The sequence below is a fragment of the Diaporthe amygdali genome (assembly GCF_026229845.1).
Source record: "Diaporthe amygdali strain CAA958 chromosome Unknown NODE_4_length_2575358_cov_65_588622, whole genome shotgun sequence".
Taxonomy (NCBI): domain Eukaryota; kingdom Fungi; phylum Ascomycota; class Sordariomycetes; order Diaporthales; family Diaporthaceae; genus Diaporthe; species Diaporthe amygdali.
The window spans coordinates 1,278,159-1,302,859 of record NW_026517024.1 but is presented as its reverse complement, the minus strand read 5'-3'; the positions used below and the strand labels follow the sequence as shown (position 1 = coordinate 1,302,859).

Here is a 24,701-nt window from a genome sequence, read left to right as displayed (position 1 = left end):
TGTTGGCCAGCAAGTCTTGCATCTTTCCTTTACAAATGCCTTCTAGCCAGGTCCTAGCAAGTACGCCACTCAAAGACAAGACCCTCTGTGACTCCATTTCTCAGCACTGGTTGAGGTACTAGCGGTCGGGTAATGCAGCCCTCATGTCACAGACTCAACCTTGAGGAACAGGTCAGGTCTTAGCAAAAAAACCCTTTAAAAAAACCCTTAAAAAAAAACCAGTCGAGAGGCTCAGAATTAAGGAGCATCATTGTCGGCTTCTGTTACTGTGCCTTGATCTCAAAACCCGTATCGATGTTCTACATGTAACTCAGACTTGCAGAAGACAATCGTCAATTCGGGCGTCTCAAAAGATGCGCCTCCGTATTGAGCACGTAGTCGTCTAGACTAACAACATCCGGGGGCGAGAAAATTAAGTAGAAATACTTAAGCGTCTCAGATGTCCAGAAGCTCTGTAGATGGCAGCCTGTCAGCTTATGTTCCCGCAGCCACTGTTTTCTCGAAACAAGCTTACTTCCATAGAGTCCATCTTATCCGTATCTCCGTGAGCCGTCACGTCAGAGATGGCCGAGTACGCAATTGGCGTCTCAGTCGCGTTGACAATGCTCTGGAACATTTCCCACGCTATATCGCGAAGCTCCTCCCGCCCTGTGACTCTGTACGCATAGAAAATGCTCTCGATAGCCTCGGGTCGCAGGACGTACCTCCTGTCACGGGCATGCTGGATTCCTTTGATGTTCAACGACTGATCGCCCTCCTCGTCCCAGAGCTTCTCGTCCCACTGACAGGGCTCCTTTGATGGACACGATAGCAGACCAAATATCTCGGGCATGAGACCCGTAGGAAACGCGCTATAGGCCCAGGCACACCCACGCGCAATTCGCATCCCGATCTCGACATGATCGTTTAAATCAAAGATCTTGCCCCCGAGAATGTACATGCCTCCCGCGAAACAAGCAAGATGCTGGGTTTCGGGGTTGCGTTGGACCTGGCCGTTTCCGGCTACTGTTGCGTCACCTGCGAAGAGGACATCCACTTGGTCCGGGAGCATGGGGCGGAAGATGATGTGTTGGGTAGCTGTGTCAATGGCTTTCCTGTACATGAGTTCGTACGAACGTTCCAAACCACCTGTCAGGATGTGCATTTTGGGGAGATACTCGTAAAGTGAGTCGGCGAGTGCGCCGAGGGTGAAGGTATCCCCGTTCGCTGCTTCGTGGCGGAAGTCCAGCGTGGTCGGCCACATTCCGGGCAGTCTTGTGTGGTCCTGACTGCGGACGAGGAACTGTCGCACTCGGTCGATAGCGTCATAATATTTGTCATTACCCGTGAGCTGGGCCAGTCTCGTAAATTCGAGGCTGAGGGATGAGGGCGAGGCGCTGGGGTCATTTGTGCCCGCAAGCAACCGACCATTCAATGCCTCCTCGAAGTTGAGCCAGAAACCTGGAAGGCGATTTGGTGTATCAAATCCCCTATCTAAAATTAGTGGCTTGGTTCAATTGGGTCGGGAGGACAATGTTTGGGAAGTTTAAATGGAGACTGCGTAGATTTAATTAGACGAACGATATTCCTAGGGCTCGTGGCAGCAGAGATCCAAGAGCACACGAGAGCGGCTATCGTTCGTTTTTAAAACAGCTGACAGTGACGGTAATTGCTGAGAGAAAACGCACATGTACAACATATCGCCGAGCTCCCGGGCCTTCTCGAGCAGCGCGAGCTCCCCGCTGAGATCGTGTGCACTGAGCAGGCCGCCGAGGTAACGAATGGTTGTCTCGAACATGTTTGCACTGGTTTGTTCGGTTTTAGCCCAGTCGAGCCGTGTTGCGGCCTCGGCAGCCTCATAGAAGTCCTCGTACAGACCGAAGATCCAAAGACTGTCAAGACTATCAACCAAAGTGGCAGCCCAACCTCTTACAAATCGTGTGAATTAGTCACGGCGGCTGGTACGAGGGCTTGAGTCTTGGGAGTAAATACCCGAAGGTGTTCTTGCCTCCACCTGACACAGGCTTCAACTCATCCCACAGCCAAGCCTCATGCTTGTATGCATTCCATGAGCGCAGGAAGGCTCGTTTGACCGCGTCCCTGCGGTCAGCATTGATCTTGCCTTGCTCTCTTGACGGATATTTAAATTCATATTGGACGCGAGGTAGTTTCTTCACGTTCCCTTCGGGCAGAGCGGTGATTTTGCCTGGCGGAAAGTGAAGGTTGGCCTCTGTCCAGTTGAAACTGGACGGGACAAACCGGACTCGCCTCGCTCGGTGGGACGAAGTCACGCCAAATGACTGGGGAAAGCCTCGAAATAGGATGAATATCACAACAACCAAAACCACAAGGTAGGTATGCCTCGAAAACCGGTGGCCGACCATGTTTGCTCACGATCATCTGCTGGCTTCAGTGCAAGTTGGGCTGCAGCAGGGCTTCAAATACTTTTCTCAGCGCTGATTGTAGTCGGAATTTAAGAGAATGGAAGTGGTATAATTCACTGTGTGTGTTACGCTGGCTGGCTGGTTGGTTGTTGGTGATTCATTTGTAAGGCCGTCTAGATGTAAAGCAGACACTCGGCTGGTCGGATGAGTGTGGTCACAATGCATTCACTGAGGGAGCTATCGTCAGGTCAGAGGACCCTATATCCTTTTCGGCCCCATAGGCAATTTTTCAGCCCCCATAATCGCCATTCTTTGATAGACTGAGCTTGGGGGCACATCATGCATTCTCTCTCTCACAGCCGCCCAGCTGCATCGTATATCATTGGAAGATATCCTCCGACCAGATGTCGAATTGATAAGTGGTGTGGTATGACGACCATGCATCGCATACTGTACAACCCAAAGGAATATTTGATTGGCGTACAATACATGAAATATCATGTAACCCAGTCTCTCAATTCAAATGATGACTGTGGAGGATGCTGCTGAGAAATTGGTCGCATATTGCAGACCGGTAGAGAATCTATTACCGAATTTGCAATGCCAAGGACTTATTTTGGATGCGCAAATGGATGCCTCCAATCTTGCAGTATGCCTCGTTTCTACAATATCCGCCGCACTCCCTCGAAGTTGCTTGCCCCTGTTTCTCTCATCACTTGTTCTTCAGCATTCCGAAAATCTCCCAGTTCAAGTAGGAAGGGATTAGAGCAAACCGAAGATGCTCTCACTCCAGCTGCTATGGCTAGTGTCACCCGTGGTCTTTTCTGTGTCCGCTGCAGATTGTAACTCTACGCCAATCTCTATACCCATCCAAGATTCTCAGGTCCTGCCCGAAATAGAAGGCTCATACATGACCGGCCTCCGTGCAAAGGTCGGCTCTCCAGCTCAAGATATCTTGCTGCTGCCATGGCCGTAGGTGTCTTTGTCCGTCACACGTCCTTGCTCATGCTGAGGTCCTACGTGCCGAAATAGCTTTCCCCCGTCTATACCTAGGGTCTGATGAGAAGCCAACAGGGAATTAAACAATACTTGGATATACGACTACGAACCGGACTGTGATCCCACCATCATCTGGAATGATCTGATTTGCCAAGTTCGCCGGGGCAACTACTTCTACGAGAACGATTCCAGCACCTTTGACAAGAAGACCAATATGGACGACGATGGCGGTGCTGCGCAAGAAGAAAATGATCTCATTGGACAAGAATTGGGTATACCTAATCTGCTGTCCCAGTCACTTCTTGGTACCGATACTTTCAATACAGGGTCAGCCCAGTTGACGAATTTTCCAATCGGCATTCCTCGATCACGATGGGACCATGGATACACAACCCTGCACGCTCTGGGCTTGGGCAGGAACTCGACGTTCCTGAACTACCTCGTAGAGACAGGGCAGATAGCCTCGCGTGTGTGGTCCATCTTCTGGGGCCGAATGTGGATAGCTGACTGGCTTGATGGGTCCGTCGTATTTGGAGGTTACGACTCAAACCTGGTGCTTGGCAATAATTATACTGATTACTTGAACTACGACAAAGATGACGGCTGCTTCACCGGCATGAAGGTGACTGTCACCGATATATTATTGAATAAGCGAAATGGACAGGATGTCAGCATTGCCCCTGCCTACTTCGCTCTGCCATGCTGCATTGTGCCTCAGCGGCAGCTGTTGATCGAAGCACCACCTGTTGTCCGAGAAAACTTTGATAGCGAGACTGGAATGAGCCTTTTAGGAGCTTCATACGGCCTTCACTGGTCCGCTGCCTCATACATGGCTACTGATGTGTAAGTACATAGATGCCCATCTCGATCTAACACTCTACCTATCTATTTAAGCAAGCGATTGATAATAGATCTCCACATTTCTAGATATGACGGCGACTTGACTATACGCTTATCCAGCGGGCTATCCATCCGCGTGCCTAACAACCAATTTCTGGTTCCATATGTCGAGATTGCCCGCAATGGTACGCGGGTCACCAACGACACCCGGATAGACTTCCTCCTCAACGGCATCGGGAAGAATAAGACTGCAACCTTGGGCCGGTACTTCCTCACCGCGGCCTACCTCATGGTCAATCACGATGCGAACACGTTCACCCTATGGCAGGCCAACCCATCCACGGGCAGCTCCAGCCTAGTACCTATCATCGAAGAGTCGACACACCAGTCTTGTGCTGGTAGTAGTGATGGTGGCGGTGTTACGACAAACACTCCTTCAAGTACCGCGACGCCCGACCAACCCTCGTCGATCTCAATTGGTACCATTGTAGGGGGTGTTGTTGGGGGTGTGGTTGGCTTGGCGGCCCTCGCCGTCGCTGTCTTCCTGATCGTTCGCCGCCGGAGAAAGAGGCTGTCTGCGCAGCCAGTGGAGCCAGTGGAACATCTGGACAACAACACCGATGAGCATCCAAAGCCCAATGTGTTGACCGAGATGCCACACGACAGCTTGCCACATGAAATTGAAGGACCTGATTTGCAACCCGACACGCATCAAGTATCAGGACTTCGACAATCGTCATTCGCAGCGAGAGGGCCAGTTTACGAGTTGGATGGTCATGGTCAAACTTCATAGATTTATAGATCTTTTTCCTATAGAAGTTGAGAAACCGTTACGACAAGGCCTGGATTTCGCTCAGCCAATATCACATCGTATAGGCTTGAAGGGTTCAGCAGTTCAAAATGTACCCAAAAAAATACTGATTTACAATCAAGCTCGTCCAAAGGGGGAGGGAGGGAGGGAGATGGGCAGGGACATTTACTAATAATTTTTATAACTTGATTCTATTAATGCAAACGATATTGTGGAATATTGTTGGCTGCCCTGGCCTAGAATGAATAGGCTGCCTGCGAAGAGTTCCTGGGGTCAGATGTGACTGTGTTCCACTCTTCTTCGGTAAATTCAGCCCGATGGGTCAAGAAAACTCCGCCCGGTCTGGGGGCCCGTCCAAAAGGAACTCATGTTCTCCGTTTGGTCAGCAATAGTTGCGATCCAAGCAGTCGGAATGAAATCAATCCGCTTCGTACGATCATGCAGGCACTGATTGAACGGATGAAGATCGCATTTTATCTTTCATGGCTCTTCTTCTATTCGCAACAATTGTTGGTATTTATGCAATGCAGCTTGGCTGAGCCAGGAATAACCATGGCCTCGCTTGATTCTTCCGCACGTTCACCGTGACTTCGAACACAGAGAAGGTCGATCTTATAGAGTGGCTTACAACATTCCTCAACGGGGAAATCATGGTTGGGTCTGTGAACGCGTCCACTGATGGGTGGGTATTGACTCGCGGAGGCAAATCTCCAGGTAGATAACGGGTCAGGGCAATAAGCTTCAAAACTTGAGACGTTGTGAACAAGAATGCAAACAATAAGATTGTAATGGTTCCGTAACATCATGAGAGCATGAGCTAGATGAGATCGGAAGCATAAGAGTCTGGTTACGTTCACTTGATCACAGCCTAAGTCCTTTTCCAGTTCCAATATTTGTACTCGGCTGGTTTTTGATCTTTTTTTTTTCTTTCCCCATGCCTCGGTTGTCCTCCTAACCCTATCAAGCACCACATCACATATCACATCCATGGTATCACGTATCGAATCCCTTGCCGGCGTGCGGACCCAGTCACGAGGATTTAAAATGGGACGTCCCGCCAAGATGTCAAATTCCAACACATCCCGTTCTCTCACGTTCATTCATTCATTCATTCAGTCAGTCAGTCAGCTCCACCACCTCGAACTCAGCAGGTTGCAAATCACTATCGCAGCGCATATCAGATTTCAGCCATGTCGGGAGCAATCGCATTCATCAGAGCCTTGAATCAGAAAATCCGAGCGAACAAGGTCGCGGATTATTTCTGCTCTACCCGTATGTTGAATTTCCAATTACTTCCAAACAGCGGACTGTTTATTCTTTGTTCCGTCTCCCTCTATCGTTGGGCTGTACTCACAAGGCGCAGACTTCTGGGGCCCAGCGTCCAACTTCGGGATTCCAATCGCGGCGATTATGGATACCTACAAGAGCCCCGACCTGTAAGATAGAACCCACGATACGAAACAAAACAAGACCGGCAACGAAGTCTCTTTCCGGTCGAGAGGGATCTGCGGTTTACTTGTGAGATTAATACCAATGTGTTTAGGATATCCGGTACCATGACAGGTGCTCTTACAACTTACGCCTTTACCTTCATGCGCTACTCCCTAGCCGTCACCCCCAAGAATTATCTCCTCTTTGCGTGCCACTTCTTGAACGCAGGAGCCCAGCTTACTCAGGGCTATCGGTGGACGCAGTATCATTATGGCAATGGCGGCAAGGAAAAGGTGGAGGAGATTTCAAGTACTACTGCTTAGAAGTACTGGCGCTGGACATTGAGGGTCAAGAAGAGAGGAAAGGTCGTAAGGGAGGCATAGGAGGGTGAGGGTGAGAGTTGCAGGTAAGAGGTAGGGAGGGTTTAGGAAAACTTACGGCTGTGACACAGATGTACGAAAGCGAGCATAGAATTCGGGATCACTAACACGGTATAGTGCAAAGCATAGAGCGCGGTAGGAGATTAGATGCCATGATCAGAAAGTAGTGTTTGAGACAGCGCCTTGACCGCTGCACTATAGCCACGGACTGTTTCCTTATTCAAAAGGTCAGAATCCCAGAAGGCGTTCTGGAATACAGTGAAGTCTTATATAGCTGTGCCGTCACAGTATTTATGACATAGATATTTAGACTCTGTATCAGAGAGCCTTAATTGGTTTGGTTTTTGAACACCTGGGGTTCTTGTTTTCTGCCAACCAGTCTGTTTCCGAAAGCCTGCAAACAGATAATACCTCGCCCTAACACTGCCTCTGCGACCACCATAATGACCACTTAAGAGAGAGACTTGAAATCTCGAGCACTTCGAAGAGCTGCTCGTCCGGCCTCTAACTGGGGCGGACAGGTGGCTCTCCTGTGGGCGTTCGTTTCGCAGTCTCACTGCCATTGCCGCTGCAAGCAAATCAGTCACCGAGTTCCATAGCTCCAATGTCGCCTCTGAGGCGTAAAACAGTTATGCTATTCAGGCCTCTCCTCTGAAACCTATTGTAAAGTCCACATAAAACGGGGTGCCTGAAGAAGTGCTCAAAGCGTCTATGGTCCTACATTTTATCGACAACATAACCATCCGTAACAGTCAATCTAGAAACATTGGTGACGAATTGCATGCTTTAACCGAGACTCAAACTTTCGACATTCCAGCTTTCACGTCAGAGATAAGTGTCATCTGCCAAGGTGACGCCGATCTATCGCCTGTCTTCCATATGGGTGGCTTTCTTGCACGAATTCTTCCTCAAAACGACATCGCCAGTGGCCAATTGCTCGACCAACAGCCCTGACCTACAGAATGAGACGGGAAATGTTGAGAGCCTCGATGCCTGGACCGGCATTCCATAGGCTCTAAGATACTCAATGCTCGTCACCTTGGAAGACGAGCAGATGGCCTTTGAGAGGAACATGATGCGGTTGTCCTATTACCGCATCTACGATGCTATTCACGAACTACAAGGAAGCAGCCGTGGGGAGATGACGTAGAGGCATAGGCATCACAAAAGCCAGTTTGACTGGATGAAGGAGTTAGTCGTCCCCGGAGAGAATGGATGTCTATCGTCGCGTAGTGAAGCCTGGTCGCGCGCAGGCAAAGACGCCAAGGAGATCCTCATCGGCCCAATGAACGCCTCTGAAGATCCCTCAACGCGCCTGGCCGTCCGTGTCGATAAGAAGCTCGCACAACTCGTGCGCGGAGGGATATCCCCTATAGCTCATGATGGAGGGCAAACCGCTAAATCAGTACCACGTGGACTGCCCCGGACTCAAGGACCGTATATTTCCAAGGTTGCCCGAATCTTGCCCATCAGCCGACAAGGAGCTGGCATACTAGAGATTTGCGCTGGCACCGGTCGTGAACACCGTCACAAAAAAGCTGGCAGTGGTTTTCAGCGTGGACCCTGACGACATGGACCCCGAGGTACCGCTGTCGCAATACTGCATTGACTCGTTGATGGCCATGGACTTGGGAATTTGACTTGCGAATCGCTCCAAGGCCTGTACTTCGGTCTCTGACATCATCCAGGGCTCCCCGTTGCCCAGCTTTTCCCTTGCCGCAGAATACAGTGGGTTGGTGAATTACCCGCCGAGGGCGTGATCAGTCTGGCTTTGCTTGCTGGGAAGTGGAGGTCAGATTTCGTGGTTTCAACAAGTCGATTACAGCAGGGATGTGGTCAAAATCTGCAGGGGGAAGAGAGCGTGTGAATATTTCTTGGCTTCCCACAATATTGCCAGACTAGGTGGGAGGGTTTGTCGTGATGAAGTAAAGAAAGATGAAGAGAAGAGTCGTCAATTGATCTAGCCCTAACCCTACTATCCCCAGTCAAGTTAAGTGATTGGAACTTGGCGAACGATGGCCTAGGGCAGTCACAATAGATCTCAATGCTGCTTGCCGCCACCCAGAAAAAGACCAGACACACTTCATGCCAGATCACACTCAGCAGCCGCCGAGCATGTGTCCACCGGAAGGCAGAGTAAACAATTGCATTGTCAAATCTCGAACAGCCCAGCCTAGCCCTCCACACCTTGCCCAGCTTGCCTGTCTCAGGTCTCTGCAATCTCCACCTGCCTGGCAAAGAGCGGTCACTTCAGTCACCCACCGTCACTGTCCGGATCGTCGCGCAACCCTGCTTGCCATTCTCTCTTTTTCTTTTTCATATTTGGTGGCGTCTAGCTCTGTCTCTGGATCTGGATCGCGTCTCTTCTGACCAAGAGACGGCCACGTTTGTCGGAAATGGCCCCCAAACTGCGTCTATTGCGGCATGGTTCTCCCGGATCGCATGGCCTTGCGCGACCTGCCTCTCTTCGAGCATGCGACGCGGCACAGCATGGCATGGAGTGGTCAGCCAATTTATGAGGCTTACAAGTATGCACAAAAAGACTTGGTACTGGGCCTGCAATGCAACGTGGGGGAGGTGAGCACCGTCTTACTGCACCACTACGCTATTTCCAGCGACCTGCGTTAGGTGACAATGGCGACGCAGCCTAAGCGCCCACGTTGGCGCGCTGCAAGGCGTTGCGGCCCACCATTGGCCGACTTCAATGCAGTCGCCCTTCCCAATGAGGTCGAAATTGGTCTTTTTGACTTGGCGCGCGCCAGCCAGTTGTTCGTCCTGTCTTCAATGGACCATCCTCCTGCGGGTCATGATTGGCCTGAAGCGAACCACTGCAACCCTCCCGTGTCTTGCTGTTGTCGTGGACAGCTGGGAAGACCCCATCATGCCCCCCCTCCATGCGAGTGTGTGCCCACAAGTGACGGGCTTCACGGGCCATGCTGCTTGTCTTTGCATGAGCCTGCACGCGAGTCTGGGGCGCAACCCGAGCAGGGGACGCGCAGGAGACGCGGAAGCACTGCCCATGCTCTCGCCCAATGTTAGGCTTTGTGGCCTGCCGAACAAGCAGGTGTAGTCACACCTCCATCGCCGTGCTGGCCGGGCTTGCCCAGAGTGACTGTCCTCTGCACGCCATTAGCCGCTCGGTCGAGGGACTGTGGGGTTTTCTGCGAGATCGTTGATGCCCGGCGCCTGCCAGACGACACGAGGTCGTCGTCTGATAAAACTGAATCCATAACCCCAGTCCTTCACGGACGGCCTCCTACTCTCCCATTTCCTTTCTACACGACGACTCAATCGAGTTTGCGAGTTTTCCAAGAGCTTCGCTGTGCGAGCCATCCTATCGTTTGCCTTTTATTTTCATCTCCTAGTCTGATTTCCCACTACGGTGCCGAGCGTCGTATAGTCTCGATCCTCCGGAGGATAGGCTTCTTTTTATATCCTATGATGACCGCATTTTGTACTACTGCAACTGCAACATAAAATTTCCTATAATGGCAGAACTGGTTATTCTCCCACAAAATGCTGACCACGAACCCACTCCGCAGGATCGGAGGCGGTCCCGTTCACTTAATACAATAATCGAGGAGGAGAACGAGGACAGAGTGTCGCCCATTCGATCACCATTTCTGAGGAGGAAGATTGCAAAGGACCAGACAGCAGACCAGGAAAGGCTTCAGGCATGGTTGGCTCCTCTCGATGCGATATCGAGTGAAGACTTGCCAACCCCGAGGGCATTCCCTACCCCAAGGGGCTTCCACTTCATGACCGCACCGACACTGCCATCCTCGCCCTCGTCGGCTTCGGCCTCTGGAGAGGAGGGCAGCTCCCAGGGCTTCTCATCCAGGCCCAACTCTTGGAACAGGCAGAGTGCTGTGACCGATGTGACCGAGTTCGACGATTTGTACGGTGTATCTGACGACGAGAGTGAGCCTGAGATCGAGTCGATGAGGGCGCCAAAGAAAAGGAAGTCAAAAGCTTCTTTGGTACCCCTGAGAGCAACATCCAATGAAGTCAGGAAGGCACTGCCACAACTGGTTATTCCAGGCGGACACCAGCTAAACAGCGTGAAGTGGTCGCCAAAGCGTCAAGAATTGAAGAAGACGCTTACATCGCCGATCCCACCGACACCCCCATCAGCCGTCGCCATGTCTCCAGCAATGTTGTCCTACATGCAGGCTCAGCACGCTCATCCAATTCCGACCATCTCAGCACCACCGTCGCTCGACGGCTCTTTAGATGGAAGCCTCACGTCCGAACAGCTGGCGACCATGTCGGCGCCTCCTACTCCAGTGATGGGAAACGAGGATTCTGAGGACAGTGGGGACTGGAACGGAATCCAGCTTCAACCTGGCGCCTTAGCAACTCTGCAGGCCTTGTCTGCCCCTGAGGCAGATGACGAATACCGGCATCAACACGAGCAAGCGATCGAGGTCTCTAGGGAGCCAATGGTAGAGTCTAGGCCAAACCGACCTCGTCTCATCACCGGGAATCTTCCGAGAGCAACGATCATGCTCTCGCCAGCTCAGCAGAGATCCCTCACTGGTCTGACAAAGCTAGATATACCCTCACCTGGAGGTTTCTTCTCGGGTCTTTCGCCGCGCACTCGAACGACATGGCACCTCGAAACCCCACCAGCAGACGATGTTGCACCGCCAACATCGACGACTGCTGAGCAATTCTACAGGGTTCCTTGGAATATGGCGATCGCTCCTCCGATGCCGCCTCCACCCAGACTGGACCAAACTGCCCGACCACTCCGCATAACCAGCGGCCACTTCTCGACCTCCCCTGTCGAGCAGGTCGTCGAGGTGCCGGAAGCCGTCGAGGAGGACATTCAAACAGCGAAGCGAGTCCAACAGGAGCCCGTCACTGCGAGGAGATTCCCGGCCTCAAACTTGCCATCTTTCCCCGAATGCGACGATGAAGTCCAATCACCAAAGTCGCCCCAGGAGGAAGACCACGTGAAAGAGATTGTGGTGGACTACGACCCGAGCTACGCCCGTAAACAGCAAGAGATCTCTGTCTCGCACCTCGACCGTACCGAGGTGTGGCTCCGGGCACAGTTCGCATATCTCAGAGGCACCGGCTTCGAGACCACGGAGCCCGAAGCGGAGACAGAGCCAGAGAAAGCAGCACTCAAGAAAGTGGACTCACAACAAACATCAGAGGACTCAGACAAGCTGCCAACAACTCCGCCCAAGGGATCCGTGTTGAAGCCAGCAATTGCTTCAGCCTCGCCAGCGGCCAAGAAGTCAGTCCGCTTTTCCTCTCGACTCACCATCGCACCCGCCGAGGGTGACATCCCAAGGAATCTCCCCTCCAAGCTCCTTCGGCAGGAGTCGGCCTTCTACCGGGCTTTCCAATCCATGACCGTCCGGTCCACCCGCGCCGACGTGTTCGTACACCGGCTCCCCCGCTTCGAGGCCTTGCAAGCCGCACGCATCTCGCTCCGCGAGCAGCACCGCGACCGTCTCTTGGGCAAGTACCAGCTCTCTGTGGTCCCCCAGTCCGCCAAGAAGCGCATGAGCGCCAACGTCGCCCGCGGCGACGACGAGGTGTTTGAGGACCCGGAGAAGATGCGCCTCGACAAGGAGGCCGAGGCTCTGAAGCAGATGGCCAACGCCAACTGGCACGTCGCCGCCACCAAGATGCTGAACGGCGGAAGACTGGTCTGCGCGCCGGTACACAAGCGCCTGGCAAGGCTCTCACTCGCGCCGCCCAAGGGGCGCGGTGGACCACGCAACCGCCTGCGTATCCTCGACATCGGCGGGCAGGCGGCCTGCGATTGGGCGTGGCACGCGGCGCTGCAGTACCCAAACGCCAAGGTCTACACCGTGACGACCAAGGCGATCCGCCAGCTGTCCAACTCCAACATCCGCGGGCCGCCCAACCACAGGCAGGTCGCGGTCAACAGCCTGAGCAGGCTGCCCTTCGCGGACGACCAGTTCGACGTCGTCTCGGCCCGGGAGCTGCACAACATCCTCCGCTCGTCGGACGTCCCCGACGCCGGGGAGGACGAGTGGGACCGGTGCCTCCGCGAGGTGATGCGCGTGCTCAAGCCGGGCGGCTATGTCGACTTCAGCGTCATGGACTCGGACATCGTCAACGCCGGCCCCCTGGGCCTCGCCAAGAGCGTCGAGTTCGGCTTCACGCTCAAGACGCTGGGCTACGACCCGGCGCCCACGAGGTCGTTCCTGCCCCGCCTCTCGCGCGCGGGCTTCGAGGGCGTTCGCCGCGGGTGGGCCGTCCTGCCGCTCGGGCCCAAGCCCGTCGCGAAGCCGGGCCCCATCCGGTACGGGCCCAACGGCCCGGAGCCCTCGCCGCCCGCCGGCGGCAAGACGGTGTGCCTGGACGCCATGGCGCCTGGGAGCCTGCCGGGGAGCACGGACGACGCGGCCGCGGTCGCGGGCATCGCGGGCACGTGGAGCTGGGAGCGCTGGATCCTGCGGTGCGAGATGGAGAAGGCCGCCGGCGAGATGCACAGCGGCTTCCAGCTCGCCGACACGGTGACGACGGACGGCGGGGCCATGAGGGAGGCGGGCAAGAGCCTCGAGGGCGTGCACGCGGTCGTTGAGGAGGGCAGGGCGTGTGGGGCGGGCCTGCGCTTGCTGAAGGGGTACGCGAGGAAGCCTGAGAGGTCTGTCACGCAGGAGGTGTTGGACGCCCTCGAGAGCCTCGATGTCACGGACTATTAATGGCTGGCAGTGTATGTCGCCTCAGACAGTCAAACATTGATCTTATGGTGTGACCTTCTCTTCTTTATTGTTCATTTTTCCTTTTCGAAGGGTTCTTTTTGTCGTTTCATAGCGTGTTGGGTGGGATGATGTGTACGATGGATGTTGAATGATACATGGCCTGGGCACGCAAGACTTTTCTTATACCTCAACAACGTCTTGTAGATTTTCCTTTTGTGTCTGGTAGGATGAGACTGGTCTCAGTCTGCTGTACTATATGCATCGTCGATTACACATGAGAAACGGTAGAAATATATGCGCTATGGATATGGACAGAGACAGCAGTGTACTTGTGACTCGTATCAGACTCTTGTGTTGCTTCTGAGAGGACGCCCTTCGCAATTATTCAGACGCACAACTTGACAACGAAGAGGATGTAAAGGCTATTTATTCTACTCAGCCTGTGACCAGCTTACTCTGCAAGAGTGAGACCACTCTCCATGGGGCAGGCATTCAAGTGCGAGAAGAAGCAGCTATTCAAAATTGGCAATGGTCAAGAGCTTGTCATTTTGACTGTTCATGGCCTCTCTATCGATTCATTGCCGAAAGCAACGTATTCATTATAAGCCCTATCTTTTGGGCACGTCATGGTATCAAGCTATCAATCGTATCACGGGCCTTTCTCCGGGCCTTTTGCGACCCCTTCCCCCTTGCTCCTAGTCCAGGACAATCGCGGCACCCTGAGAGCCAGCAGCGGGTTTCGGAGTGGCACCGACGGCCAAAGTCTTCAAGGCGTCACTCACTCTGGCCAACAGGTCCTCAATGCCGGTGCCTGCGCACTGAGCAACGGCCGACTTCCCCTGGCCCAGCCAGCCATCGCCCCTCGAGTCAAAGACTGGCTGCAGGGCCGTATCAAATTCGTCGCCGTCCTTCTTGGGTTCCCCAGAGCTCTGGGACCGTTCCACGCTCCACCACAGCTGCCCGCGCCGCTGCCTGCATCTAACGCTGAGGCACAGGTGGCGCGCAGGCTTGCCCGCCGCTGCGGGCATTTTCAAATGAATGCTAAACCAGTCGAGGGCGCGAGGCAGCACCTGGAGATCGGCCTTGTTGTTCGAGGCGATATCGACCCACGAGTCCTCCATCGCGTCGAGGGCCCGGTGGAGACGCAGCGACGTCTGCAGCCAGAACGGCAGCTGCTCGAATCCAACGGGCGAGTTCACAAGATTGTCGAGCATGTCCCGAACTCTTATGTGTGGGTTGCCCTTCTCGAGGGTAACGCTGACTTTCTCGCTTCTCGCAAGGTCCAATACGACCCGCCAAGGCGTGGGGGCCTGCCCGTCCCCAGACGGTTGTTCCGTGGTAGGGGGCCCGTAGGTGAAGACCACTTTGCGGAGAGTCACACTCTCGCACTTCACTGTGTCCGCACGACTGTTGATCGCAGCCACAAACTCCACTAGTCTATCTAGTGCCTTGAGACGCGTAGCAAGGGTATCTATAAACGACTTTCCGATCTCTGTCCTCAGATGTAGCCTGAAGTGCCCGTTCCTAGGGTGGTAAAAAACGTCATGATCGACGTGACCCCTGAGCAGCGAGAACTTGGATTTGTCTTTAACGACCACCCTGACATCGGCAGATACCGTGAAAAATCTGCTGGAGGCAGTCGCAGGGTTACGAACGCCTCGGAAGATAATCTGGACGAACTCTCCCGCCCAGGAGTCCCTTGGCTGCTGGCTCTTGCGCTCGCCACCCTGAGGTGGAAGAATAGCAGCAAATCTGACAAACAACGCAGGCATCCTAATTCGAGAGGACAAATAAGGATTATTTGCAAATTTGGCTGCGTACTGAATCCTGCTCCTTCGCAAAGTCGTTATATCACTGATTTGAGCAATCATGCCAGTGGTGAGAGTGGTGAGATCGGTGAAGAAGGGAACAGAGAATTTGGGGTTTGTGTTTGTAATCGGGATAAGGTTGAATGTCTTGATCCGAGCAGTCGATGTCTCGCCCATCACATTGTTCCGACCATTGAATTGGTTGCCCCGAGGTTTCGGTGAATCCACCTTGAGGTTGTTAGTCGCGTCGCCCATGCTAAAAGTTGTCAGTCAGCATACAGTCCTTTCGTACAGATGCAAAACATTCGAGCTTACACTTCTACGAGCCACCACGTGTCGCCGGCCAAGCTCAGACAAACAACAAGGTACCAAGTAGCAGCCCAGCCCTCCCGCCTAAGCCACAGCGCGTTGTGCGGCTCGCGGGAGGGGTGCAGCCGCCTGACCTCTTCTGAACTGACCGGCCTTCGGGACACACGCCAGCCCTGACCTTCGCCAAGTCGGATGAGTTCACCAAACTCGCGCTGCCACCTGATGTTTTCTATTTGCACAACACCATCCTCTACGAGATTTCTGGATCTCTGGTTGAGGTAAGCTTCGCCCCTGTAGATGAACGACTGCGCAGCGGGCTGCATGTTGAAGGATCCTGTGGTGGGATTTATCCGCACGGTTAGCGATTGCGAATGAGTCAACTGAACCACTAATGCCGACTCAGATGGATCCTCGTTGTTGATGCTCAGCGATAACGATGCTTGCCGTTTCTCAAAGCGAGGCTTTGAAAGAAGTCTGTCGTGAATTGACGACAGAATGTCCCCGATATGTTTCGCAACGATCTTCTTGAGGAGAGTTTCTGCGGATATGTCGTCGCTGTCGGCTGACACGTCCACATCGCGAACCTCTTTCCCGTCTTTAAACCACCGTAATTCGAGATAGCTGGTGGTATTCGATTTAGGTGGAGAGTTGGGCGTTGTCGTTCTTCCACTGTTGACGCCAATAATGATCCAACTCTTTGGGCCAGAGTTGGGACCGGTAGTGGGGAAACGATTTGTCCAGTATTGTACTGAGAGAGCCCGGTTCAATCGCTCCACCTTGAGGTTCTCGATCCAGCGTCCACGGCTGAGGTCCACGGCCTGTCTCCGTAGCTCGTTGATCTTGTGTGTCAAGGTGAGCTCGTGGAGGAGCTCATAACAGCCCCGTAAACCATCATTGGCAAGTGCTTCGTTCACCTTCATCTCTAGAAACACCCTCAATGCCTCTGTCAGATCTTGAGGCGCAGGCGAGAATGTAAATCGGAAGTCGATGAACCAGAACTGCTTTTCAAAGTCCTCATCTGCGATTGTGAGATCAACTTCAAACTCCCCATTGACTTTGAATGTGACGCGGCCCGAATCGATGGTGTAGTCTCTGAACTGATGAGGGATCTTGTCATGGTCCTCCAAATTTAGCCGGACGGACAGCAAGGTGTTTAGCTCATTGATCCATTTCATCTGCTCAGCCGCAGTCAAGGGAGGAGGCTCGATGTAACCGAACTGTGAATCATTAGCAAGGCAAACATCATTTGATGAGTAAAGTCAACATACCTCAGGAATCCAAGGCGCTTGACCTGTAGACAGGACTTGGAGCGCCGTTTTGAGATCAGGATCCGGTAATCGCGCCTGGTAGAGACCCCTCTTGATATGACCCATGAAGTCCAAGCCCTGGTCATATTTCCCTAGTTGCTCATTGATGTGAACATTAAGATCGATCAGCTTGCTGACCTGCCCAGCTTTCCTACTCCATTCCGAGATCACCAGAGCCTTGACCCATTTGCCATGCATGTCTTGTATGAAGTGCAGCAAGTTAGCCTTTTTGTTCTGGTTATCCTCCGAGTTGTCTTCCGCTGTGCCTGCGTTCCCATTCAAAGATCCCTGTGGTATGTGTATCTTGGCGAGCTCTTCGATTTTCGTTTGGAGGTCATTGTGCGATCTCTGCGCCAGTCGCTGTAAGAGGAATGGGATCCCGATGAAGTTTTGCGTGATGTGCGCGATCTCAGGCGGTAGGTTGTCCATCTTGGAGGCTTGCTCCGGCACGTTTGAGGCCGCTTGTGCTTGCTTTGGCGCATCCACATCCATCGGAGTATCGTATCCATTCGTCAACGGTGTGGCGCCTCCCTTTACCTTGTTTGGTGAAGGCTCGCGCTTCACTATGCCCGCGCCATTGATCCCATTCATCTTCGAATCTCTGTCATGGTCGGTACGCGCCCCGTTCTGCGTCCCGATCTCCATCTTGACAGCCTCCTTCCGAAGGGCGAGAATCTCATTCGGGAGATCTCACCCTGCCGTTTGCTGGGTCCCGAGCTCGTGTCTGATGAAAGTAGCGTCCGCACGTCGCGATGGGGAGGCCTGTAAAAGGTCGAAGGACGCCGGTCGCGGCGATGCGTTATGGCAGCCGGCCGCAGAGGCAGAGACGCAGGAAGGTCGCAAAGCACCGGCGCAAGTGAGATTCTCCACCGTACAGAGTCTGACAAGTGGGAGTCCCCAGGTGGAAAGCGCTCTTAGGCCTCCATTCGTTTGCCGTGCTCGTGGGATTCGCAGGGAAAGACGCTGGCGATCCGGCGCGGGCGCGAGTGCGAGTGCGAGAACGGGTGAGGCAACGCGCGCCTTTCTTCACTAAGGCGGTTCGATTGATTGCGGCGACAGGTCCTCAGGAGCCTGCAGGAGGAAGGAAGAAGGACCACGGAGAGAGAAAGGCAGCTTTTGGCTCGCAGTGAATGTCTTGAATCAAAACACGGGATGCGACAGGGTTTGGTAGCCACGGGGCAGGGACAAAGAGGTACCTGGTAAGTGGTATCGTGGTGATGAAAGCTGAGCGCAGGACCGAGGAACTGAACTGGTAAGGCGCCCGGCCCCCCAGCCGCCAGCAGACTAGCACCGTACCTTACCTCCTTCGTACCCAGGAGAAAAGCGGGGTCCACGTGACGTGACATCCCTCTCCTGGCAACAGGTAACTAGTACCTAGGTCCTGCACGTAACCTTGCCTGCAGGTAGGTAGCCAGGACAACAGCAAGCCAGCCATTCACCTGAGGAATTGTCCATTGTACTTTGTTGATCCTGTTGTTATTTTCCCATGCCTGGGATCCTATCCATTGACTTTTCATTTCAAGCTTGTGTACATACATTGAATTGAGGCTCATCGGAGGGGGCAAAAGTCACAATTAGAAGAGCTTCAACTATCACCTCTACAACTTGAGACCCCAGGTATCAAGTTCGACCCCCTTGTATTCTCGCTATCTAGGAACGCCCGTACACTTCGTCATTGTCCAGTCCTCTTACGCCGGCAGACCGTGTGACATTATTCTCTAGCTGTATCCATTTGTTAGCATACATACATCCCATTGCCGGCCGCCGGAAAGATGAGGCTTAACACTAACAACAGTAAATTAAATCAAGCACTTACAACTTGTTAGTAGGCTGCACAGCCGAGGTCGTCGGCCATTGGTAACCAGCAGCATCGCTGAACCTGTAGCCGTAAGAGGCCGTGAAGTCATCCAGAACACCCGGTCCGCGAGAGCCTGCCAGCCGAGTTAGTCACCAGTCTCACATTCAGGTACAAGCAGAGATAATATCTCACCATAGGGGTACTCCATAGGGATGATCTCCTTATTGTCGTCAAGGTAGTGCAGCAGAGGCGTGAAAATCCTCCAGCTGGCATCCAGCTCATCGTCACGGACGAAGTTGGAGTGGTCGCCCTTCAGGCAGTCGAGAATCAGTGACTCGTATGCCTCAGGGATCTTGAGGTCGGAGAACCGTCTGCGGTAGGTGAGGTCCAGCTCTGTGACAACAGTCTGCATGCTGAGGCCAGGCAGCTTGGAGTTCATCTTGATGTAGACACTCTCGTTGGGCTGAATGCGCATGACCAGCTCGTTCCTGGGAATGTCCTTAAAGATTCCAGAGGTAACGTCCTTGAACTGCACCCGGATCTCTGTCTTCTGCTCATTCAGGGCCTTTCCGGCCTTCATGATGAAGGGCACACCATCCCACCGCTCGTTCTTGATGTAGGCGACCAGTGCGCAGAAGGTTGGGCACCGAGAATCCTTCGGAACGGTGTCATCCTCCTTGTACGAGGGCTTGCTGCCGTCAAGGGACTTGCCGTATTGTCCAATGATGACATTCTTGGGCTCGATGGCGGGAATGGCACGGAGGACTCGCACCTTCTCGTCTCGGATATCCTCCGAGGAGAAGGAGATGGGACGCTCCATGGCCAGGAGGGTCAGGACCTGCAGAAGATGGTTCTGCATCACATCTCGGACAATGCCAAACTCGTCAAAGTATCCGCCCCGGCCTTCGGTGCCAAAGGGCTCCTTGAAAGTGATCTGGACGTTGTCGATGTGGTGGCGGTTCCAGGTGGCTCCGAGGAATGAGTTGCCAAATCGCAGGATCAGGATGTTTTTGACCATCTCCTTACCAAGGTAGTGGTCGATGCGGAAAAGCTCATCCTCCTTCCAGTCAGGCTCCAGAGACTTCTGCAGCTCTCGAGAGCTCGCAAGGTCCTTTCCGAACGGCTTCTCAACAATCACACGAGCAATACCCTTGGTCGGGTAGCAGCACCTTTTCAGATGTTGGGACACGATGGTGAACACGCTGGGTGGCAGGGCCATGTAGAACAGACGGTGTGCCTCCTTGCGTCCCTTCTCAATGTCTTCCAGGTGCTTGTTGAGTCCCAGGAATGAGTCGTCCTTGTCGTACTGGCCAGAAACATAGGTGCAGAGCTTGCAGAAATCTTCGAGCAGCTTCTCCATGTCCTTAGTAGGAGTCTTGATGTATGACTTGATCCTTCGCAGGTACTCCTCGTGGTCCATCTTGGTTCTGGCATAGCCGACAATCTTAATGTCCTTAGGCAGGAACTGGTTGCGGAACTTTAAAGAGGCATTATTAGCTCATGGAATGTCCCACCTGCTTGCTGGGACGAGGGGGGGATTTCTTACGAGACCGAACAGGGCGGGATACTGCAAACAATTAGCATGTGCAAAGCAACCGGGGAGGTCAATTGGCTCACAGTCTTCTTCTTTGCCAGGTCTCCGGAGGCTCCGAGGACGACAATGACCGTGTTGTCCTTGAGCTCCAAAGCCCTAATTTGAACCACGGATTAGTCTTGGAACAGCTATAGAACCATTTTTTCATGTATTCACAAGCTGTGTAGCCATCCGTAGGGCGAGGGCAAGACTGTGCGCGCGTCGAGGGAGCTCACGGAGCCCGGTTTGGCGACCGTGATGCAGCAGCCTCCCTCGAAACGGGCTATGGCGGGGGTGCGCGGGGTGGTGGTGGTCACTTACGACGCGGCGGAGTGCAACTCGGCGGACGCCATCTTGAGTTATGAGTACTTGCGCTGGTTCTTGGGGAAGGAGTGAAGGAGAGGAGTCGGGCAGTGACAGGTGGGCAAGTAGATTTGTAGAGGGGCGACCTGGGTGAGAGCAGGCCGGGCAGGACGGGACGACGTCAAAGTTGGAAAGACAAGAGGACCAGGCTCGCCATCGGGGTTTATTAATGGATTTAGTAGGGGACTGCAGGGGGGTGATGCGCAGACTTGGTGGGGGCAAGCTAGGTAGGTACCTAGGAGGAGAGCTTACTCAGGTCCGTCCGCATCGCCGCGGCATGGTCGCTGTCGCGGGGTATCCCCTCCCACGTCAGCTGGCCCGCTGCTATGTAATCCAGCAGGTGGGTGATTCCAGGGACGATTCGCTCCAAGCTGCAAACAATTTCTGCCGGAAAATGGGTGTAAAGAAGGGCTATAATCTGATAGGATGTATCTACATGTTGTGTGCACAACACTTACAAAGACAACCTGCTCTGTATGAGATACTTCTAGACGAGAAACAAAACTCGATTAGCAAATTCTTGGTTGAGTCCGAGGTGGATCTGCCCATGTATGCCCGCAGGTACCTAGGTATTACTAGCACACACTACTGTAGGTAGACATAACCTATCAATCCCAGCTACTCTTCACAGAAAGATACCACAGCAGACATGAAAGCTCTTCCTTGTCCGGGAGAGCATAACATCTTGGAGTTCACTTCACAAAGCTCGGCCATAACTCATGATCAAGCAGACAATGTGGTGGATGCTGTCGATCATCATGACGGCACAGGGCTTTTGGACGTGCACGGCAGACTATGTACAGACATAGCACATGCCTGGGTAGCTCCCAGGCCGTCCTGGGCTGGGTCCGGAAGGGCTCAGCGGATCCCTTGGGTGCCCATCTGTTTAGCCAGGCTTTGTTGAGGCTGGGCAAGTTGTCCGTCCATAGGTGGAAACCGTCTCGGGCCTCCGTTGTAGGATTTGTAACATGGACATCTGAAAATCGCTCAGGGATGCGAAACACGGCACTTCAAGCACACGAGTCTGGTCTGATAAAGGTGCAGCTTGGCTTGACATAGACAGCTTATTTATACCTCTCGACATCGACGCTCCCCAAACCCGTCTCATATATGTCAATTGACCGGGTATAGCTGGTAGGTGCTTCAGCTGCTCTCTAAGAACTTGTTGACCCTTCTGATGTTGCTCAATATTCTTATCAAGAGCACAGCAAGCAAGCCCGGGACGACAAACGACCAGTAGAACCTGGTTTGCAAATAAAGACAGAAATGTCCTGACAACATCATTCTGCACCTGCGTGTTCAGTTCCTGTCCTGTCAAACCTTGCGAGCTGCCAGCAGCTGCGGTGCAGCAATGGGGGTATGGGGGTGGTGGTGGTGGTGGTGGTCAAGATGGCACTTCGGTGTTAACCTATCGCAGATAGGTAGCTACAGCACAGCTTGACATTTCCGCGCCGGAGATCTCGGGACTTGGCAAGACTGGAGACAAAGCGACAGCGACCCCACTGTATGAGTACTACCGCACTGCCGCGCCTATCGCAGTTTTCCCCTGCCTGTCCTAAAGGAACCATGCACATGAGTTGAACTTGCCAGCAGAGAGGGGGAATATGGTGACCACTTGGAGAGGCTTTTGGGCTTTGGTGCATCCGAAGGTCGTGGCCGAGCTCGCAACGACCGGAAAAATTGGGCAATGTTTCAACAAGGGCCCGTCTCAACATCACCAAGTCCGATCGCGACTCCGATGTTAGGAGGCCGGTGTTAGATCTCTCGGACAGCGAGATGGGAGGATCCCGCAGAAACTATCGGCGAGGCAGCGAGGACATTGCATCATACGTGGGGCAGGAGATAAAGGGAAAAAAAGTCAAAGGATCTCCGCCTACCGCCGGCCAAGGTCTTCTGCAACCCGCTGGCCGCTGTGCCAGTGCCAGCATCCGTACTAGCCGCCACGGCGTGAATCCTAAGTAAACCCTCGTGACCTCGCACGTGCAGATAAGATTGGCGGTGCTGAGATTGTGAGAGTCTTGGCTGGAACAAAAGAGAAGTGGAGAGACTGGAGTGACTGGGCAGGCAAGACATTCTGACGGTCTGAACAGGCACAGGCCCAATCTGAGATACGAAAAGTGGGTCCGACGCGCGGAGACGGCTGTAAGTTTCTCCAGACACAATTTGCTAGTTTGCAGCCGGCCACCTAGGGCTCACCCCCCCAGGTCAATTACCAAAGGCCCCAGATCACGACTTCCCCCCCAAAGAGGCCCTCGTGTGTTGTTGTGAAGCCAGTCGGTCAATCACCCAAGTCAACGAACGCAGCACCCAGCTTTTTTCTTTTCCTTCCCTTTTCCCCAAGTGGCACGGAGATCGACAAGAGTCAAGATGCCTTCAGAAGCTGGTCACCGACGTGAGTTTTGCCCGACCCTCCTGGCTTTGAAGAGACGAGATAGCGGCGGCCATCGCCTTGCCGGTGTGCCTGGCGATGATCGCTGTCTCGCGACTACTCCATTTGGAAGTGCAGAAACTGACTTGTTGCGATCTTAGTTTACGTGAAGTAAGTTACACCGACGCGCGATTGTTTGCTCTGTCTCGCTTCCTTGGATCAAATGCAAATGTGGGGCTTGGATTGGAATCGAAAACTGCGACACTCCAAAAAGACTCCGGGACTTCGGGGAGGACGAAACTACACGGCGACGACGATTTTCCCGAGCACGATGACGATGCGCCTTGAACACGGATCCGTTCAGTACTGCTAGAGGATAATGGGACTGACAATGATGGAATCACAGGGGTCGTCACCTTTCCTACCAGCGTAACCGCCACACGACGCACCCCAAGACCAGTCTGATCAAGATCGAGGGTGTTGACGACACCAACGCTGCCAAGTATGTTCACGAGCCCCAGTGCCCACTGGCTAACCGGAGCTGACGGATGATACAGCTTCTACCTTGGCAAGAAGGTCGCATTCGTCTACAAGGCCCAGAAGGAGGTTCGCGGATCCAAGCTCCGCGTCATCTGGGGCAAGGTCACCCGCCCCCACGGTACATAAACCCCACGACCACGAGATTTATGCGGCTCCCCAGGAAACAAGGCTGACTTTGTCACTCAGGAAACTCCGGTGTCGTTCGCGCCAAGTTCACCCACCCCCTGCCTTCCCGATCTTTCGGTGCCTCGGTTCGCATCATGCTCTACCCTTCTTCGATATAAGGGACGGTTTAACGGACGGAGTTTGAGCGGAAATGGTTTCGATTGGCTGCATCACGGTCTGGCAGGGTTGATTTAACGCCCTGCTCTCTAGCATTCAAGAATCGATTGATGGATTACCGACCACAAGTGGATGAATATTCGCGGTGTTTCGAGTGCTTGGTCCGACACAAGAAAGGCTTCCGTGAGGACGATTAAAAAAAATGGCATAGGACAATAGGGGGGACCGCTGCAAAGCAGAGGAATGCTACAGGTCCACAGGACTCTTTTTCAGCAACTGAAACCAAACAACCGACTCCGCTTCGATACCCGAAATCAACGAGCTTCATGTGGTCGGCTGCGTTGGTGCTCTGCAGTGTTATGGACTTGACGGTCACGTAGGAAGCCCAATCTAATTACCCCCCGTACGATCCGCGCCGGGCAACGACTTTCAAGCACAATGGTCCAGCATGATATGTGAGGGAAGGGCTTGAACATGGCTCGGATCTCAGCTATCATGGCCCTGGATCAGCTATGTTTTCCTCCCGGGGAAATGCCCGAAATGCGTTGTAGAGCAGGAAGAGGTTGGCGTAGGCGATGCCATCCACTTGCCTTGACCGACCCTCGAGAACATTCTAGAAAACTTCCAGCACACACACCTAGGCATAACATGCAGGCAGACAGCACCTGCCAGCGTCAAAAGGGCCTGAGGAGGCTAATGCAAGGGGCCTGTTGTAGATTTTCGCACATATGATGTGAAACTAGTCGTATCGCGCACGAGGTGAAGCGGCTAAGGCGGCATGGAATCATACACCACCAGCCTTGGCCACAGCACCCTGAGGCTCTTGTACTGTCCTAG

General features: G+C 53.5%; 7 protein-coding genes across 7 annotated transcripts; 4 read left to right on the top strand and 3 right to left on the bottom strand.

Annotated features, from left to right (window-relative positions):
* Positions 1–332: 332 nt before the first annotated feature.
* On the bottom strand, positions 333–2,363 carry J7T55_008594 (glycoside hydrolase family 47 protein; the record flags this gene model as incomplete). The annotated part of the gene is made up of 4 exons (XM_053138928.1): positions 333–452; positions 515–1,469; positions 1,668–1,871; positions 1,933–2,363. The coding sequence occupies 4 exons, from the start codon at positions 2,361–2,363 to the stop codon at positions 333–335; spliced, it is 1,710 nt and encodes a 569-aa protein (XP_052997869.1).
* Positions 2,364–3,141: 778 nt separating this feature from the next.
* J7T55_008593 (uncharacterized protein) lies at positions 3,142–6,767 on the top strand (the record flags this gene model as incomplete). The annotated part of the gene is made up of 9 exons (XM_053138926.1): positions 3,142–3,335; positions 3,438–3,634; positions 3,689–4,205; positions 4,323–4,975; positions 5,614–5,695; positions 5,979–6,128; positions 6,185–6,285; positions 6,377–6,449; positions 6,497–6,767. 9 exons carry the CDS (start codon positions 3,142–3,144, stop codon positions 6,765–6,767), a joined length of 2,238 nt encoding a protein of 745 aa, XP_052997868.1.
* Positions 6,768–8,109: 1,342 nt separating this feature from the next.
* J7T55_008592 (Highly reducing polyketide synthase azaB) lies at positions 8,110–8,464 on the top strand (the record flags this gene model as incomplete). The annotated part of the gene is made up of 2 exons (XM_053138925.1): positions 8,110–8,175; positions 8,321–8,464. The coding sequence occupies 2 exons, from the start codon at positions 8,110–8,112 to the stop codon at positions 8,462–8,464; spliced, it is 210 nt and encodes a 69-aa protein (XP_052997867.1).
* Positions 8,465–10,312: 1,848 nt separating this feature from the next.
* J7T55_008591 (uncharacterized protein) lies at positions 10,313–13,516 on the top strand (the record flags this gene model as incomplete). Its single annotated transcript, XM_053138924.1, has 1 exon — positions 10,313–13,516. One exon carries the CDS (start codon positions 10,313–10,315, stop codon positions 13,514–13,516), a length of 3,204 nt encoding a protein of 1,067 aa, XP_052997866.1.
* A 695-nt stretch (positions 13,517–14,211) lies between these two features.
* On the bottom strand, positions 14,212–17,585 carry J7T55_008590 (uncharacterized protein; the record flags this gene model as incomplete). Its single annotated transcript, XM_053138923.1, has 3 exons — positions 14,212–15,580; positions 15,640–16,850; positions 16,902–17,585. The coding sequence occupies 3 exons, from the start codon at positions 17,583–17,585 to the stop codon at positions 14,212–14,214; spliced, it is 3,264 nt and encodes a 1,087-aa protein (XP_052997865.1).
* A 1,073-nt stretch (positions 17,586–18,658) lies between these two features.
* On the bottom strand, positions 18,659–20,664 carry J7T55_008589 (glucose-6-phosphate 1-dehydrogenase; the record flags this gene model as incomplete). The annotated part of the gene is made up of 6 exons (XM_053138922.1): positions 18,659–18,662; positions 18,757–18,871; positions 18,931–20,215; positions 20,285–20,305; positions 20,356–20,428; positions 20,633–20,664. The coding sequence occupies 6 exons, from the start codon at positions 20,662–20,664 to the stop codon at positions 18,659–18,661; spliced, it is 1,530 nt and encodes a 509-aa protein (XP_052997864.1).
* Positions 20,665–23,041: 2,377 nt separating this feature from the next.
* Positions 23,042–23,866, top strand: J7T55_008588 (ribosomal protein L35Ae; the record flags this gene model as incomplete). The annotated part of the gene is made up of 5 exons (XM_053138921.1): positions 23,042–23,066; positions 23,204–23,213; positions 23,449–23,544; positions 23,600–23,700; positions 23,769–23,866. 5 exons carry the CDS (start codon positions 23,042–23,044, stop codon positions 23,864–23,866), a joined length of 330 nt encoding a protein of 109 aa, XP_052997863.1.
* Between the last annotated feature and the right edge of the window lie 835 nt (positions 23,867–24,701).